At 49.6% G+C, this 17,847-nt stretch overlaps 1 protein-coding gene across 1 annotated transcript in view; it reads right to left on the reverse strand.

Moving 5' to 3' along the window:
- LOC131207161 (nephrin-like) overlaps window positions 1–17,847 on the reverse strand; it is a 70,251-nt gene that overhangs the window by 7,645 nt on the left and 44,759 nt on the right. The window contains exons 4-13 of the mRNA XM_058199772.1: window positions 14,804–14,865; window positions 14,283–14,527; window positions 10,875–10,947; window positions 4,498–4,649; window positions 3,680–3,830; window positions 3,374–3,504; window positions 2,937–3,090; window positions 591–682; window positions 148–517; window positions 4–67 (exon numbers count right to left, since the gene is read on the reverse strand). Coding sequence (XP_058055755.1) covers window positions 4–67; window positions 148–517; window positions 591–682; window positions 2,937–3,090; window positions 3,374–3,504; window positions 3,680–3,830; window positions 4,498–4,649; window positions 10,875–10,947; window positions 14,283–14,527; window positions 14,804–14,865 — 1,494 coding nt within the window. The remainder of the gene's footprint in view (window positions 1–3; window positions 68–147; window positions 518–590; window positions 683–2,936; window positions 3,091–3,373; window positions 3,505–3,679; window positions 3,831–4,497; window positions 4,650–10,874; window positions 10,948–14,282; window positions 14,528–14,803; window positions 14,866–17,847) is intronic.

Raw genomic sequence — 17,847 nt, forward strand, 5'->3', positions numbered from 1 at the left:
CACGAGATGTGTACCGTGTAGGCGGTCACGTTCGAAACGGTGCAGCTCTTGATGGGGTCCGGTACATCTGTTGGCGGAGAGGAAGGCGCATAATTCACTCACTTTCGGTGGCAGCTCACCGCCGGGTGACTGATTTTGGGCACCTACCGGCGACGAGTATGTGATAGGCGCAGTGGCCACTCTGGCCGTACGCGTTGGTCGCGGTGCAGGTGATGGTGCCGAAGCTGTTGAACGTCTCCACCCGGTACATGTAGAGCTGGCCGTCCACCAACGGGACCACCGTTTCGTCCTTGTGCTGTTGCTGGTGGTGGTGCTGCTGCTGCTGACGGACCGAGTGCTCCAACCGCTCCAACTTCCGTCGGACCATCTCCTCCAGGCTGGGGCCCATGTGGTTCGTCTCCAGGTCGATCTCGGCCAGGGCCAGGTTCGCCGCTTCCGACTCGACGTTCGTGTACGGCGGCAGCTCCAGCATGCTCTCGAGCGAGTTGTTGAACTGCCACCGGAACAGCAGGTTCGGCTGCGGGAACGGACCGAAAATAGGTGCATCATTAAAACAACAACCCGCAACCCGCGGTGCGACGATAAATTACCATCGGATTGGCGTCGATATCGCACGTGATGTTGACCGTTTGCTTCACGGCGGCCCGAATTATTTGCGCTTCCGATTTGCAGACCGGCGGATCTGTGGGATCGGCGGTAGAAAATGGACATTATTCAAACGGACGTTTAACCCGCGTGCTGCGATGAGTAATGTCGCCGCGCCTGTTCGTTGGCGAAGCAAAGTGGTGTGGTCAAAGTGTGCCACTTTGAAGCCGAACGGGGGCCGATATTGGTGGGTTGAAAAGTGTTTAGGGCGAACCATAGGTGGCTACGAATTTTAATCCGTAGTTGTTACATTTTTTTTTTAGAGGGTACATGTAAACTACTAGGCTGTTCAATAAGTTCGTATAGTTGGTAGCAGAGGGCGCTGCTACGGACCTAATTTTTTTTTGTTATATTGGAACACTCTTTCTTTCTCTCTCTTGCAGGGACGGAATTCTGAAATTGAAATCGCGTTGGATGAAGTGCATTGATGTTCAGGGATGCTATACTGAATAAGCAAGTGCATTTCAAACCATAAAAATGTGTTTTTCTTATCGACCATACGAACTTATTGAACAGCCTAGTATACGACATTGTTTGACAATTAGATAAAAAGAGAAACCATGTATAGGTGCCTGAACCATGCCTGAACTAACCAAACCAAACCATGATGAATTAACCATAAGACAGCTGTGGTAATGATGGCATCGACTTTCCTAACCGAAAAAGTTTTTTAATGGTTGTTACAAAAACCTTACAAATGGAATTGTATGGATGCGATTCTTCTAAAACTTTCGTTCATTGTTTTAAGCTTTTGTGTCAAATTACATCATGCCACACTCCCTTTTCCTCCGAATACTATCGCATGCCTGATACAAAGAAGTGATAAAGTAAATTACTGCCCTGTACTACCGTTTGATACCATCAGCGTTAGGCACACGATAACGCCCGCTGGTGATACGATAATGGGACAGGAAACCTTACCCAGCCAGCATTTGTGTGCCTGTCGTATCTTTTCGGGGGAACTGGTGACCATTTTGCGTTACCATCAAATATTTATAACATTCCGGGAACACTCCTGCTCCAAGGCCCCCCTCGGTAAGTACGGCAGATTCCGAGACGCAGAAAATCAAGAGCAGTTCAAGATGACTATCGGTTTTTTTTCTGTACCGGACATTCTGAACTCCCTTTGGGCCAAATTGGTGCCAATTTGCCTGACCACAGGAAACACCTCGAACTATGTGGCGGTCACATCCGAAAGAAAAGAACAGGTTTTAGGTGTGGGATTTAGGGAAACCAATCGATCGCAACAATGTGACCTTAATGGACAGTGTGCTCTTTCAGTCCGAATAGCCAAAATCGTTTCGTAATTGATAATCATTTGCAACAATGGCGCGGCGGGTTGACCGGATCGTTGTGAAGCGCATATCGGTCTGTGTCCAAAGTGTAAAGTACCGAATGGTTCGTTACGTTTTTGTGGGTCACTTAGATACGTTCCTGAATAGACACTGGTTCAGCAATGAGTGAGGGTCACTTTTTACAGTGAGCAGCGGCTCGAAAACCCGCGATCGTAACGCGATTAGCCATGTGGCATTAAATGGCCGTTTTTGGTTCGGTGCACAAATTGAAATGCCACAATTATCAGTATGTGGGTGGAAAAGAATGATAAGTCCACCGGTTTTTTACGGTCCGTCGATGGGTGAAAATAACATGGTACAAGCGAGGTCCTTTTGAAAACGGTTGCACCACGGTGGGACTCGGTGCGGCCGCGTAATCACCGTAACCACCAGCACCTGCACCAGGGATATGCTAATTGGGTGTAACAATCTAAATTTAAAACCAACCCATTATCGCCTCGATCTGCTGGCAATCTTCAAACCACTCACTAATAAGTGGTCGCCGGGCGGGTTTTCATCACGAGCCCCGATTTTATGTAGCCCGCCACCGGCGCCCGGCCCTTTGGGGTAACTAATTGGACCGTAACCGTGGTAAAATCGCATTAACAAACGCACTTTGACAGCGGCCAAGATTTATCGGCGATTGGCGCTTAAACGGTTTGCAATCCGTTTGTCCGATCCGGAAGGAGCTGGGACTGGGACATAAATATCCGGCGGTTCATTAATAAATTTTCTCCGCCCGCTTTGAATGCCCACTAATGAATGTTGCCGCTGGAATAAATACTCTCGCGGTGCGTGTTACGGTACTCGAATGAACCCATTCCGAAGAATTTGTCTCATAAATTGTCCGGAACTCCAGCAACAACAAAAAAAAAACGGAAAGGTTCAAGGTCCAAGAGAAGTATGGACAAACAGCGGTGCACAGTATAAATCGTAGTGGCATAAGTAATGAATTACATTTGATGTCCAAATAAAGCTGATTGCTGTTGACGGTGCCCTCGCTGTTCGATGCCCGACACATGTACTCGCCGTGCGTCGACTTGGTGATGCTCTGCAGGACGAGCGTCTGATTGGACACGATGATGCCGCGGGCCGACTGCAGTAGCTTGTTCTGCAAAGAGTGTGAGACCATCGAATGCATTAGGGGCCAGCCGCTACGAAACCGCTTTAATAGAGAGCGGAACAGACCAAGACTAGAATTAAATCTTGGTCAATCTGAAGAAAAACTTGGCGATACGAGAAAAACACAAAAACCCGAAATTCCAATGCCAGAACTTGCACGTAACGGCACCGGTAAAGGATAATGAAACGTGTCCTAATGGAAGGTAATCTTCCCGTTGGCACACTCGCTCGCTCCAAGACCCCCTAGGCACCACCACGGGCCGAGTACTTACGTTGTGGAACCATTCGATTTTCTTCACCGCCGGGTTCGCCTTGATGTCACACTCCAGATACACGTCCGAGCCCTCCATCAGATTCTGCGAGTTCAGTGGTGCGCCCAGTGCCAGCGATATCACAGGAACGTCTGCCAACGGGGGGAAAGAAGTCGATGAACATCCGCAGGTTCTAAAATTGCGCCGGGTGTGGCTCGCGTCACGACACCTTGGCAGGGTCTTTTGCCGGAGCGGAGCAGAGTTTGACTAATTTACGCCAACATCATTAGAGCGGCCGGAGCCCGGCCAGCCGGTACCGATACTTACGCTTGACGTTCAGCACGTGGGCGTCCTTCAGGAGCACGGTCGGTCCGTCGACTTCGTTGTAGCTAATTGAGCATGTAATTGATTTTTCATTATCCTCCGGCCCCGGCACGAACACCAGCTCCGATACGGTGACATTGCCATCGTTGGACGTCTGCGGTCGACCCCCGAACCGAGAGAGAGAGAGAGACAGAGAAAAGGACACGTTAGTAGCGCGAAAGATGGAATCCCCCGGCCGAAACCGGAGACCCAACGGTGCGCCGGCGAACGGCGAAGTTTGTGGAAAAAGTGGCCCAAAGTTTTTGAGTTGATGCGTGTAATCGACCCCGATCCCAGCGATCTGCGGTGTTCCCCGCTTTTACAGGTACTCGATGCGCAACAGCAACAGGAAGAACCGGGCTGACGTGTGCACAGGTGCCCTAGCTTCGGAAACTCGGCGGTCTATCTTACTCGATTAATTAATTTCGGATTCACGGGCCGCGGGAGACGTGCTGCTCTTGTTGAGGGCCCATGGTGTTGAAGTAATTTAGGTTACGTAATGAAATAGAAGGGCTAGGTTATGTGTCGAACCGAACCGGTCGCACTTGACACGGCCGCAGCTGCTCCGAAAAACTTGATCGTCCTCTGGGGTGGACTGGGGACAATCCGGGAATTTCGGGTGGCCACGGATATCAAGGACACAAAGTGGGCATCACACATCCACAGCTTTGAAGGCACACACAAAAAAACGGGATAAGCTCCCTTGGGTCACAGACGCGGGTCGTTAGTAGGTCTCGGGAGGGGAGGGGAGTCGGGAAAAAAGCGCCGCCTTCGAAACGAACCGTTTGTGATGAGCCACGGATGACGGATGATCCCTTGGTCCAGACGACGCTCGGCGCTGGGCGACTGCCGGCCGTGATGCACGATACTTGCGTCTTGACACCGGCCGTCAGTGTCTCCCGGAGGCCCTGCATCCGCACGAACAGTGGTGGCACTGTGGAAGAAACCCGAGAGATCGGCATTAAAAAACGGCACACAAACAATCGCTCTCGTACACACAAAATTGGGGGCCTTGCCGGATGCTAGGCCTAGGCCGGAACCAGGAATTATCCCAGGAAAAGTGGGCACGGGTTGTCGGAAAATGGATGTTGTTTTGTAACTAATTGGATCGAAACTGACAGTGATTGAAGCGCGATGTTTTATACACGACGGGGTCACCACCGAACCGAGGCAGCAGCCGAGGTAGCTTCGTTAATGGTGGCCCAAAGTATTGCTTCCCTTTTTTGGGGTGGATTTGTTGTTTGTTTTTTTTTCACTCTTCTTCCGCGCGATCCGCTTGGGGCTTGGGGCCGTGACGAAGGTCGCCGTGCGATGAAATGCCACGGAGCCCACGGTGAAAAACGGGGTATCTAATTTATCAAATAACCCGGCGATCTTCGATTTTCGGCGCGCCGCTCGGAACCGTATCCGGTCGGGCGATGAAAAATGGAATCATGAATTAATTATACCTGACCCCCAAAGAGAGTGAGAGCGAGAGAGAGATAGAGGGGGCGGGAGTTTAAACAGGCCACGACTCCATGGTTAACGCATTGCAGAGGCTTTTAATAAACAACAGATTGATTAGGCCCCGGCAAGGATCATAGTCAGTGAACCGTGTTTGGGCGAATAAAGGTGTCGGAAAACCGAAAGCAAACAACTGACGCCACATCGGAAGGTGTCTGTGTTTCCCTTCTCAAGTGATTGACAGCTAAGCCCTAAGTTGTTTTTTTTTCTATTTCGTCCTACGAGTCGTCTAGCGCCTTTGGGATGTTAAGTCAGGATAATTTCAACAAATTGCGAAGTTTTTCATGAAATCATATATGCAAGATGCAATAAACGAAACGTATCCATTCATTCGTAACTGTCAGCTTCGTAACGCACTTTGTCGCCGACTACTTTGATCGATCCGTGGGCATTGTTTCTCGTGTGATAGTGTGTGTTTTGAACCCCGCGCGAGTGGAAATCCAGGGGATCCCAGGGGAACCCAGGGGAAAGTACTGTCCAGGGGATCCTTCTACGAAGAGGTTTACCGTTTTTTCCTTGCATGTAAGCATTCAAACAGGTCACTTAAACAAAATCTAGTCGCTAAAACACGCGAAAGAAATTTGTATGAGAAGATTCTGACGAGGTAAAAAGGATGCTTGTTTATGGACGACGAAACATACGTGAAAATGGATGTTGGACAGCTACGTGGACCAACATTTTATCTCGCCACGGCACGGGGAGATGTCCCCTCTAAGCTCAAATTTGTATTCGCCAATAAATTTGCACAAAAATGAATGATATGGCAAGAACTTTGCACCTGTGGACAGAAAACCAAGGTTTTCATCACAAGCACGACGATGAACTCAAAGCTGTACAAGGAAGAGTGCCTCAAAAAGAGAGTTCTATCAGTTATTAAGTCACACAAAGGTCCGGTTAAATTTTGGCCTGATTTGGAAAGCGGCCACTACAGCAGGGAGGTAGTTCAGTAGTACCGTGGCAATAAGGTGGATTTCATCGCAAAGGATATCAACGCACCAAATTGCTCTGAACTTCGCACAATCGAAAATTATTGGGCAACAATGAATGGGAAGTAGAAGAAGACTGGAAAAGTGATGCTGCAGAGATGGCGAGAAATTGGAAAAAATTGCCGCTAAGGTGGATCAGAAGATTGTGCAGAGAATGATGGCATCATTCTCATCCAAAGAAAGTTCGTGATTTCATCCGACGACCGACAGAATACATTTTTGAAAAGTACAAGTACCTTAATTGTAACACCTTGACATGTTTTCTAAGCCAAACCAACTCTGAGATAGAGCTAATGCAATTGTTCCCGATTCTAAGTGGACCATGCTTTAATAAACAGCAAATCCGGTGGTCCATCAAATTTTAAGTTTCGTTCCGTTTCGAATCGATTGGGCCAGGACCGGCCGCACAAATATGTCGTCAAGTGGCTCGGTCAATCGGTCACGATTATACCCACAAATCGGAGATGTGCCCAAAAGGGTTCATTGTCTCCATTGGTATCCATGAGTGCGTTTCCGTGTGTCATTAGATGAGGAAATAAAACTCTAAACTGCTGCGTTAGCCGGATGTGGACAGGAAAAGATAGATAATGAACCGACCCACCGGCTCTGCGACATTCTGGGTGTTCCCGGTCCGGATGTCAAACGCTGAAGCTGCTGACGCCGGAATCGAAATAGATCGAACCCCGGTAAACATAAAGTTCCGGGTCCCAGCTTCGTTTGACAATCTTCACACCAAACCGCCGGTGGTTTTGGTTCGGTGTTGTCGGGTTTGGGCCAATGTTTGGTTTTTCAATGTTTATGCTATGCCGCAACCGAGCATCCTAGCACCAGTCAGAAGCCGTTCCGGTCTATCTGGCGGCGTACAAATATAGATTAGACTGGTGGGTGTGTGAGGGATGCGACGTTGTCGAGTGGTGAGATATGACATCCTCGAGAGTTGCAGAGGGTCCCCTAGTGACTGCAGACGGTAGATAGGGTCTTGCACGCCACACTCACGCCAAGATTTGGGTCGCTGCTCATGCTGGCTGCCCCAATGACGCCCGCTAACTACCGGGGGCGATACACGATGGAACCCCATAAAGGGGCAGCAATAGCCCCAAGCCAGCGCTACGGGGCCGAAGATGGGGCCATCATAAATTCTTCTATCGCCGTTCCATAGAACCTCTCTATCCAGAGTGCGCGCTCTGTGGGCCTCTCCGGGGACACGATTCAATTATGATGCGTTTTCGAGTTGCATGTTTGCATCGAGACCCGGGGTTTTATCGTCCCCGTCAGCACCATCATAATCGCCGTCGTCGTCGTCATGGTGGTGGCCGTTTCGGTTGCGGAACCATTAGCGGCACTGCGTATCGTAAAACCGCACAGGGGTCTCCAATGCACTGGCGAGCTTGGTCCGATAGATGGCGCGCGGCTCTAGTGACTCTAGCGCGCGTCATAAAATGGCATCATTATCAGCGCGGCACGACACTTCGACAAAAATTTGTTGTTCCTTTATTACTATTGTGAACACACATTCTTTTGGGTGGGGCAAAGGAAACTTCTCAATCCGGGAACATCCGGTGAAAGGTTGTGCCGAGGGCAGGTTGAGTTTCACGCGGCGCAACGCGATGAATATGGATGAATTTTGATGAGGGGTTTCCCTCTAAAATAAGGACCCGTTTTGGGGCCTTTCGCCCCATCGTGTTGTTTGTTTTTCCAGCGCTGCACGCGATTCGGGGTTTTGCCTGACGAAAGCAACTTATTTATGGCCGTGTTGCCGGTCACCGTCGTGTCACGAAACTGCCATCGTCAGGGAAGTGGACCACGTACCTTTGTCAGCGCGGTCTTAAAAACGCGGTCAAAAATGTGCCAACCACCACCACGGCGTCGTAGCTGACTGCATAATTTCTCATTTTTCTATTAAATTTTTAAACCACCAACCTCGGTTTAGGAAGAACATCAAGCTCGGCAATGGTGTGCCAGCATAGGAACGTCAACGATTTGTCGTAGCGTTAGCGTTGCAGAAACGGAAAGGTTACTGGAACGTGCAAATCAATACGGTGGGATCGACGAATGCGAAATGAAGTTGCTGTCGGTACCGCAAGCGTTGCATCGAATCCGGAGGACCACCGCTGCTCGGGGGCCACTTGAGCATCTGCAGAGGTGAAGCGTAAAAATTCCAATCCTCCGGTGTAAGTCGATTGCGTTCGGTTCTGCGGGGCCATGTGGATCGATTTTTACCTTGCTGGCGGGATCGTTACGCCACCCGATGCGACAGAGAGGAAAGTTTATGCGGTTTATGCGCCATGCGCAGGAACGGTGCATACCTTTTTAGAAATACAACTCGTTAAGAGGATTGCATACCTTTGGGCGTTTAACGTGATTTCGCCGTTTTTCGAACAATGGAAGCGATGCAATCATTTATCGCAAATGCTCGTCTTCGTCAATCTAACGATGCTACGTGTGGTAATAATCGCTAACGTTCGTTCTATTCCTCCTAAATAAACCATTGCCATTGCAAAAGGCTCTCGTTTTTCAATTCCAAACACTACAACCACACTTGATGCATGCTTAACGGCTCATAAAACATTGCGAAACACTTCTTTGTGAGTACCCAGCGCAAAGGGAACGCAGCAAAACGGAACCACTGCGATACTTCCAAGGTACCGCCAATCCACCTTTGAGTCCACGCGCGAGTTGATGGTGTTTATTGCGTGCCTTCGGATGATGGCAGCAAGGATCAGATCAGATCTCGGCCTGATCCGAAAGCAATGTCGCGCACGTGAGAAGTACGCGCCCTACGACGACCTGTCTCGTCCATCGCATCAGTCGGTGGCGATGCGTTCCAATTTGTTCCGAGCTCCAGCACCGTGACACGCCGTCGTACCGAATGCCGAAACTATTTGCTTTTCGTTACCAGCCTTTTTGCAGCCTGTTTTTGCTTCGTGCTGGGACCGAGGGCAGGCGCTCGATCCGCTTCGATGCTATCTGGTGGGGGTGTGCATGATATGTTTGCAAACGACACGGACATGATTCGCGCCCGCTGCTGCTGCTGCACACTTCAAGCTGTATCGTTCCATCCGTTTTGGACTGTCAGGTTCGTCAATGCACACGTTTCAATTTGCAGCAAACGAAGGAAAAAGAAAATGAGGAGTCACAGGACCACTTCGGCCCGTGAACCGGGAGCACGGGCCCTGTGGAAAAACTCATCTGCAAGGGATTTTAAATGGTACAGCTCCGACGACGAAGTGCAAACAAGGCCGGGGTGCGTTGCCAAGGGAACTGGGCCAGGATTTGCCCACGGAATCCCCGGGATGCGTTCGGCGAAGTCCCATCCCAGTGCCACGAGGACGTGGTGCGTTGAGGTATCGGTGCCAAAATGTGAAGCCGAAAGGTGAAAAAGCATATCAATCGGATTGGAATGCCCCGATCGTCGTCAGATTGCGACCCTGGTGGCACCTTCGTCGGTGGATCACCATTGGAAATTGGTCGACAAAAGGGCGAAGATATCATTCTCCGGCAAACGATGGTAATTTCTGATCCCATTTTGGGCCTCTCCCGAGGAGTAAATTGAGTTGGATGCGAAAGCATCTTTCGCAATTATTTTCACCTGTTTTCTTCTGCGTGGAGCGAGCGTAAGGCGTGAATTGATGAAACGAGTTCCCGGATACGGAGTGTTATGCTGGGCGTTTTTCTACTTCTTTAAGCACGACCAGGCTCGAATTTCGTAGGCTTTTCAGGTTATGATCGTGTATGCTTTCCGAAAGAGCTTCTTTTCATGCGATGCCTTAGCTCGGCCGGTTCAGGTGAAATCAACACCGATGCATTTGATTGATTCATGAAAAATTCCCAAATGTGTAGCCACGTCATCGTCGTCAACTTTAATGGTAAGGATCGTTTCATTAATGTTACATTTGCATTAATTAAACGCGGTCGTACTTTGTGAGTCGCGATACCTTGTGAGTCATTGTTTCTTTTGCTAGAAAAAAACCAGACGTGTCGGAAAAAAATTGAACAGAAACGAACCGTTGCAGACCTGCTGGAAGCGCATATTAATGACCTGCAAAAGGTCAGCTCGAGGAAAAAACAGAAACTCATCGCAAGAACCGCACACTATCAGGCGGTAAATTGCTCGACTTGAGGCTTGAGCCGCCACTTACCGGAGCAGCCACTCTCACCGGGGTTCGTCCTAGTCTGCCTTGCAACGTTCGACATTCACTCGGCTCGCTGGTGGGCAAATGTTTCAATTTTTAATTAACACTCATCTGGTGCTCGATTTCACTCCAAGTTGCCCGGTTTTTGCTGCTGCTGCTGCCCGGTCGCAAGGCAAAGCAAGACAGTTGGAAAAGTTACATCCAGCCCCGACCCCGAAGGAGGAGCAGCACTCGGGTAACACGGGGCAACCGGTTCCACGGCCATCGTTTCCAAAGAGCCATCGTTTCGCTCGAAACAGGACGGTGGCAAAAGCATTGGCAGGAAGTTGTCTGCTTCGCGCAAAAGGCAACAATTTGATGGGCTCAGCAAACAAGCGGTGGTCCGGAGGAAGTGGTCCGGTGTAGGGTGGCACAGCCGGAAAAGCCGATGCTTGTAAACGATCTAATATGAACGCTAATGATTGGAAAAGTTTTGGTCCCAGTCCCCTGTAAATTTGGCATCCTGCTCCGGCATCATCCGGCCGCTGGGCTACTTACGTTTCATGTCCATCTTGACGGCACTGGAAAGCGGCGGTACCACGTGGCCGTTGCTCGCTTGGCACGTATAGACCTGCGGAAGTATGAAACACACAGAGAGTGAGAGAAAGAGTGGTGAGCGAGACGGGGAAATGTAGTGAAACAAGAAAACGATAAACATTTGTTCATAATTAAAACTTTGCGCCAACAAATACGCCGCCCTTCGTGGCGTTCCGGCGGAACGGAAGACTCCGCTACGCAGAGAGTTGACGCGTGGAAGATGACGCCTTATTTATGCCCCCATCGGAACGGCAAGTCCATCCGGCTCTCGCACACACCCAGTCAGCCACGCTATCCGGGGTCGATGGAGTCGCCTGGTGGGTCACGAACCTTCACAGTGTTTTGCCTCGCGAATTGGAGACGCGATTTTCTTGCGCACAGGAAAATGGCTGAAAATTGCTCCGCTCGGAAGGTCAACCACCGATGGCAGAGTGATGATTGATTAGGAGTCTCGGGAGGGCGAGCAGGTCGAAGAAAAAGTTCCGGAAGTACGGGGCGGAGACTAATGCGCGGGCAACCGAAAGGCGTTCGTGATAATTGGTTGCGATCCGATTTCGGAAGTCATCCGAAAACTCATCAAAGGAGTTTCGTGGTGCCCGAACCGATGTTTCGAGGTTTTGAGGTTAAAGTAAGGTTGAGCAAAGTTATCGATTCCTTATCAGTCACGGCAAAATGTGGAGGATTAAAGGTTTTTTAATGATTGCTTCTAAGGAGGCTGATTGGAATGGAGCGTCCACAATGCAACACGATTGTGCCCCGTTTGTGTTCGATCCCTAAAACTATGAATTTAATTATGCCAGATTGCAATTCCCACACACGAAAGGTGAGATTAAAATTTATGGTTCTCACCACCGTCCGCCACGTGCACCAATGGTTCTGCATTGTGTTGACCTCTAAGGGCAAACAAACTAGGCTTCCGGCTTCCGGCACACAACAACCGGCTGCATTTGAACGGCGCTCCGTTGATCGGCCAATAAATCAATCCGGAAAGGATTGTGCGGCCGGTTCAATGGCCAACAATAGCAGACGGGAGATAATATATTATACCGGGGGCTTTCCCATGGCTAAGCCTTCGGGCGCCGGATATAAGCAAAGCGGATCTTCGAAAGCCAATCGATTCCGGTGGGGCTTTGATTTCAATTTTTCAACATCGAAAAAGGCGACGTAAAACAATCATATCTATCATGGTGCAGCGCCGCCTGGTGGGCAGATAACGGTATCCGGTGTGGAGGAATTTTATTTGATCACCGTAAATTTGACTTCGACAGAAATTATCTGACTTTCCGTCTCAATCGGCACGGAATAATCATAAAGATATGTTGACCGCCATCGACCGGAACGTTATCATCGTTATCTTCATCCTCACCATCACCAGCACCATCATCATCATCATTATTATTAGCATCGTGATTGTGGGCCACTTGTTTGTTCGCCGATCGAGCAATGGCGCGTCCGAAAGCCACCAGGCGCCTCCATTTGGCGGCTTTACAAATGAACGTCGCCCCCCCCAAATCAGGATATCCGGGTTGGTGGAAAACTTCGCGTGTGTGGGTGTTTGTGTAAATGGCTCATGCTCCGGTGCCAGCCCCTAGGCAAAGTTTTCTGGCAACACCGCCCATTCGGGAACAGCTCTAGCTTCGCAGGAAGAGCGATGGTGGCATGAGATGTGATTATTTTGAACGGTGGGCTCACGCACTCTTGCCGAATTCGACAAAAGAGCGCCACAATCTAATCGTCGAATTCCGGGGCCCAAATCCGGGTTCCCGGGGCCACTCCGTCGAGTGCCCCAGAGTGCAGAAAGTTCGGCTTTGGATGGACGGATGGATGAATAAAGGTTTCTCGGTTAATCAATCAACCGTGTGCTTAACCTGGCCGAAGGGTCTCGCTCACTGAGAGGGGTTTTTGGTTTCGGTTGGCTGGGCTTTCTTTCTTTCTCCGTCCCGGTTTGGTGGTTCGCTGATTTGCTAAGCCCATCCCGCGACCAGGATCTTGAGGTCAGGAGAATTGTTACGAACGTCGAACTTGCTCGCTGCTAATCGCTTCCGTGGACGTGAAAATGTGTTTCTCTGGAAGTGGCCAGCTGGCTGGCTGGCTGTTCCATGCTTCGAACATTTCGGGTCCCGTGCTTTCCTTTTGTTCCCCAACCCGAATCCGGCCGTTTGAGCAGAGCGTCTTTTGCCAGGGCTTTGAAACTCGATACCATCGATAACGGGGAATTTCGGGGCAGGAAACCTGGTCAGGTGTGTGCCTCTACAAGCTTCCGTTGTCGGCCACAGGGAACGCAAAAGTCACGTCCAAAAGTCTGATGCAATAAGCGCGCACACCCTTCAGTTACCTTCTGTGAGTACGCTTTTAAAAGAGAGCGTTTGTTTGGCCACACCGCCAATGAGAATCCTTCGAATTCCGGGCATGCCCGCCACGAACCAGGGCTGTCACTTGTAAAACGGCTTAAACAACCGGCCGACCACGCCGCCATTCGGTAATCCAATTGTAAGGGTCACGACGTCGAGGGTCGAGCAAAATGCCGTCAAAGGCGGTTAATGGGCAGACGAGCATGTTACGGTTTACTCAGGGCTCGCGCGAGGGCTAAGGAGGGTCACTTGCCACAAGAAGGTCACCACCTCCCTCATAGCTCAGAGGGATTGTGCAACTATTTGCCGGTCCGTGGGGGTCCAGTTTCTGTCAACACGAAAACAATTGAAGTAAGACCAGAGTCCGCCACAAAAACAGGTAACAGGAGACCACCACAAGAGTATTTCAGGGTTTCGGTTTCTTCGTGTGAGGGGTTTAGCAACATTTCAATTATCGATGCAGTTTGACAGTAATTGCTGGGGAATTGAAGCGGCCGTTTCAAAGGTGTTCCCCGCTGCTGGGAACGTCTGTTCACACCACGGAAATCGAACTTCGGAACTATCGCATTCCATTTAATCACAATCGCACCTCGGAAGCGGCCATATAAAGCACTCGTCCCCTACAAACAGTGACACCGGTATCATTTATGACAGCTAACCCCACGTTTGGTGCAGAAAACAAAACTCCAGGGAAATTACCGTTAGCTGCATCTAACCACCGCTGCCGGTGGACAGCCTCTCACTGGAGACTGGATGTGTAGCCAGTGGCCACGTGGGGCCGAACATCATTTTTGCAATTGCTACCAATTCACTTTTAGTGACTTTCTGGCGCTCGTAAGTTCCTGACAGCCGTTCGCCTGCCCGACAGCGGTGTCAAACATGATCAATCATGCTCCCCTCGAGGGCAGACTTCCTTCCCCGGGTGCGGGGGCGCATTAGCATAAATGTGCCCAATAAAACTCGCATCATCGTGCGGATCTACAAAATACTTATCATCCGCCCCGAACCGATAACTTACCGAATGCAGATCGTGGCGCGACAGTTTCTCCAGATAGAGAACGTTCTTGACGGTGCCGTCCGGAAGCACCAGGCTGGAGTCGTCGAGCAGGGCGTGCTCCCGCCACCAGGTGACCTTCGGCGTCGGTTGGCCCCCGGTCGAGATGCACGTAAGATTGACGTCCGCATGCTCGCGGTACGGACCGACGACGTTGTTCAGGACGGCCGCCCCGAGCTCGTCCAGGATCGTAATCTTCGAAGGTGGCACTACGGTGGTCGGAAGAAGAAGAACAACAGAAGCATAGTGGCGTTGAAAAATGTATCGCAGGCGCGTGTGGCACTGAAGTGAGGAAGATAAATGCTGATAACATGCTAACGAACGCGCGGAACGTCTTCATTCGCTGGAAAAAGGAGCGCAAGAAGCTCCCGTTTTCTTTTTTTCTTCCCCGGCGAGAAAACCCAATTTCCGTCGATCGTACCGGCTCCAGCTGACAATGCGGACACCGCCGTCAACACAGCGGGGCACCTTGGTTGGACACTTACCCAGCACGTCCAGGTCGATTCGGCAGTTTTTCGTGGGCGATTTGTGGAAATCCACTCGGCACCTTTAAGCAAGCGCCCGGCCGCATGAAGATCGTATCGGAAAAGAGAGAGAGAGAGAGAGAGAGAGGAAAACGTGAAGAAATTGAATAAAACAGCAGGAAACATGAAACATGGTCCCGTTAATATAGGGCAGGTGTAAGCTGCGTCACCCCAGATCGCGCGGATTACGCTTAATGCGCAAACGGGGCCGGTCAGAAAAAGCTAGAAAGTTATTAAAAACAGATACTAAACGGACGAATCAATAAAGCGAAACTGACAACATAATCGGCCCGGATGTTAGCCATCCGAGGGCCGCTATCATAAAAACCGCGGAGCAGATCTTATCCCCCTCTTCCTTATTACTGAGCCATGTTACCGATACCAGGAAGCGTGACTTATTGAAGAAAATCCGTCTGAAGGAAGAGAAAAAAAATGTTGCGAACGTTGCGGGGCGTACAGCGCCTTTTAATAAAATATTAATTCTGTCTCAAAAAGAAACCAACAACAGCTAGGATCATCTTGTTGGGAAACTAGTTCGCCTTTTCAGATCGGGCCCGTGGCCGGGCGAAAGGAACAGGGTACAGGAGCATTTGTTTTCAATCTGTTGATGCAAAAGCATAAAAAGTTGCACACACAAAAAGAGGAGAGGATCGCCATCCCAGTATGCTTCGCGCACTACGCCTGGGTTTTCTCAGCGTGTTGCTATGGTTGCTAGAAGGTGGTCGCAGCTCTAGAAGTGAGAACTTTTTCTTTGACCCACTTTGTGTCTCCTCGGTACATTGCTTGTTGTGTAAAATATTGTTTCGCACACAGCGAACGCGAGCGATCGGTTGGATGCAATCCTTTTTGTGCTAGGGCCTCTTTTGGGTTTTATGCAAATATTTGGTCAAACCGAGGGGGGAGGGGGCAACAACAACCTCGGGAACCGCGATATACCAACCGAACCGGCACCGAATCGATCGAAGTTTGGTGGTAATATCGCGTGCCCTTATTTCCTTTTCAGGTAAGACGGGGGAAGACGCGACTTCAGGGAAGTCGATTGGATTCGTACAGTTTTTTCCCCGCCGATTTATCCGGTTTCCAAAAAGCATCGTTAGCAAAGTGGAGCACCCTTTGAACCTGCCTTGCGGCGTAGAAGTACAAGATGATACCGTTCCAGCAAAGTCCCGACAACAAAATGGGGCCCACCATCCAAAAAGACAGAGGACACACGCCGGTAAATATCACTTTTAGGTCGCGCATCCGTTTAACTTCGGGGAGGATGGCCGCGTTCCTTTTTCGACACGATGGCACTACGTTGTACCGCAAGCGCCTGTTTTGGTGTCCTTTTTCGTTGTGTTGTTTGTCACGTGGAAACTTTCGTGGGGAATGATTTCCTGGAGGATTTAGGATTTTTGTTTTTCGATCGCCGCGTGCTGCGTTCGATACACACGTCTTGGGAACAGAAAAGTTTGTTGTGTGTTCGGTTTTGGTTCGAGGACACTTTTGGGCTTTCGGGTCACAGTAGGCGATTTGGTTGGTTTCACGCATCGAGCCAACCAGCGCGCTTACTGAGCACTATGGGGTCGTTTCATGCATACTGCGAATTGATTTTCTTTGTGAAGCTTCTAATGTGAAACTGTTGAGGAGTCGTTGGATTGGTAAAGAATGTCCTTATCCTGAAAATGATTGCATTGTTCGCTAAAATTTAAATGAAAAATCTAACGGTATGACGTAACAATTCATCCCCTCCCCTGATTATATTGATAGCAGCTGAAGTTCCTTTTATATTGACGACGCATAATCCTCCAATACAAAAAAAATTCGAAAGTTTGGGAAGATTATTTCAGGAACTTTGGACATCGTAGAAGTGAAATGAAAGTAAAACTGGTGAAAAATAGTGTAAAAATGTATTAAAAAGAACAGCAATGAACAAATAGAGCCCAACACCCTGTGCCCCATAGTGCTGTGGTCGGCTCAGTTTCCTTGCTTGTTGTTGTCGCCAAAACTTTCAGAGAGAAAGTGAAAGAGAGAGAAAGAGAGAGACAAAGAAACAGAGAGACAGCGAGAGTGTGTGTCCGGTCGAGAAGGAAATTGGATTTGAATATTTTAGGCAACACCGTGGAGAAAAGGCAACCAACTTGCGGAAATAGAAGAAAAGGGTACCATCCATTTAGGAAACGGACGATACTGACAACCGGCCGAACCAAGGCGGGAGCATGATGTTGCCCTGGACTCGAATCCACCGTAAAATACTGCGCCATCGGGTTGACCTCCCTCAGGGGGATCCGGACTTGTGCCGGGGAAATTCCCGACAACAACAAGTAAATCTTACTTTCTCCCCGCAGACGCACACGCACGAGAGTTCCAGCACGGAGGATGACGGGAAATAAAAAAAGGGTTCCGGCCGTCGCCAAGGGTATCGAATCGTATGGGAGGTACGGTAAGAAAAAAAAAGTTCGATAAGTGGTCGAAGTGGTTGTGTTGAAAGGATTCAATCGCTACCCCGGGGTGATTCCCGGGGTGATTCCAGACTTTTCGGAACATTATGCTGATGGTGGTTAATACGGAACCATACTGTGCCGAACCAACCGGAGAAGGCCGAAAAGTTGGGTCCGTCAGGGAGAAGTGCCTTCGTCAGGTTGGGCTGAGCAGGCGATACTTGTTCACATTCTCCATCTTTGGGCTCTTCCGACGACGCAACTCGCTCTCGAAGATGATTGACTCGAGAATTCATGTTGATTTGACGAGTTTTTATTTGACTTTTTGCTTTCCCTTTCTCGAGTCGATTGTGTCGTAATTTTTATTACCAGCTTGAGAGTTTCTTCACTTACGCTACCGCTCGCCCGCTATGCGCCACCCACGGCACATAATGTAATCGAAACTATTGGACCGCAAATTGAAAAAAATAAAAATCACCGGGCAGGAGTATTGAAGAAATAAAAGTTGGCGATGTGTCGGCCGAAACACTTCGGAATGGGGGGTTATCAAATAAATATCGGGATATTGGTTTCCGTGTTCCGATC

Source organism: Anopheles bellator, chromosome 2 (assembly GCF_943735745.2).
Source record: "Anopheles bellator chromosome 2, idAnoBellAS_SP24_06.2, whole genome shotgun sequence".
NCBI classification, from domain to species: domain Eukaryota; kingdom Metazoa; phylum Arthropoda; class Insecta; order Diptera; family Culicidae; genus Anopheles; species Anopheles bellator.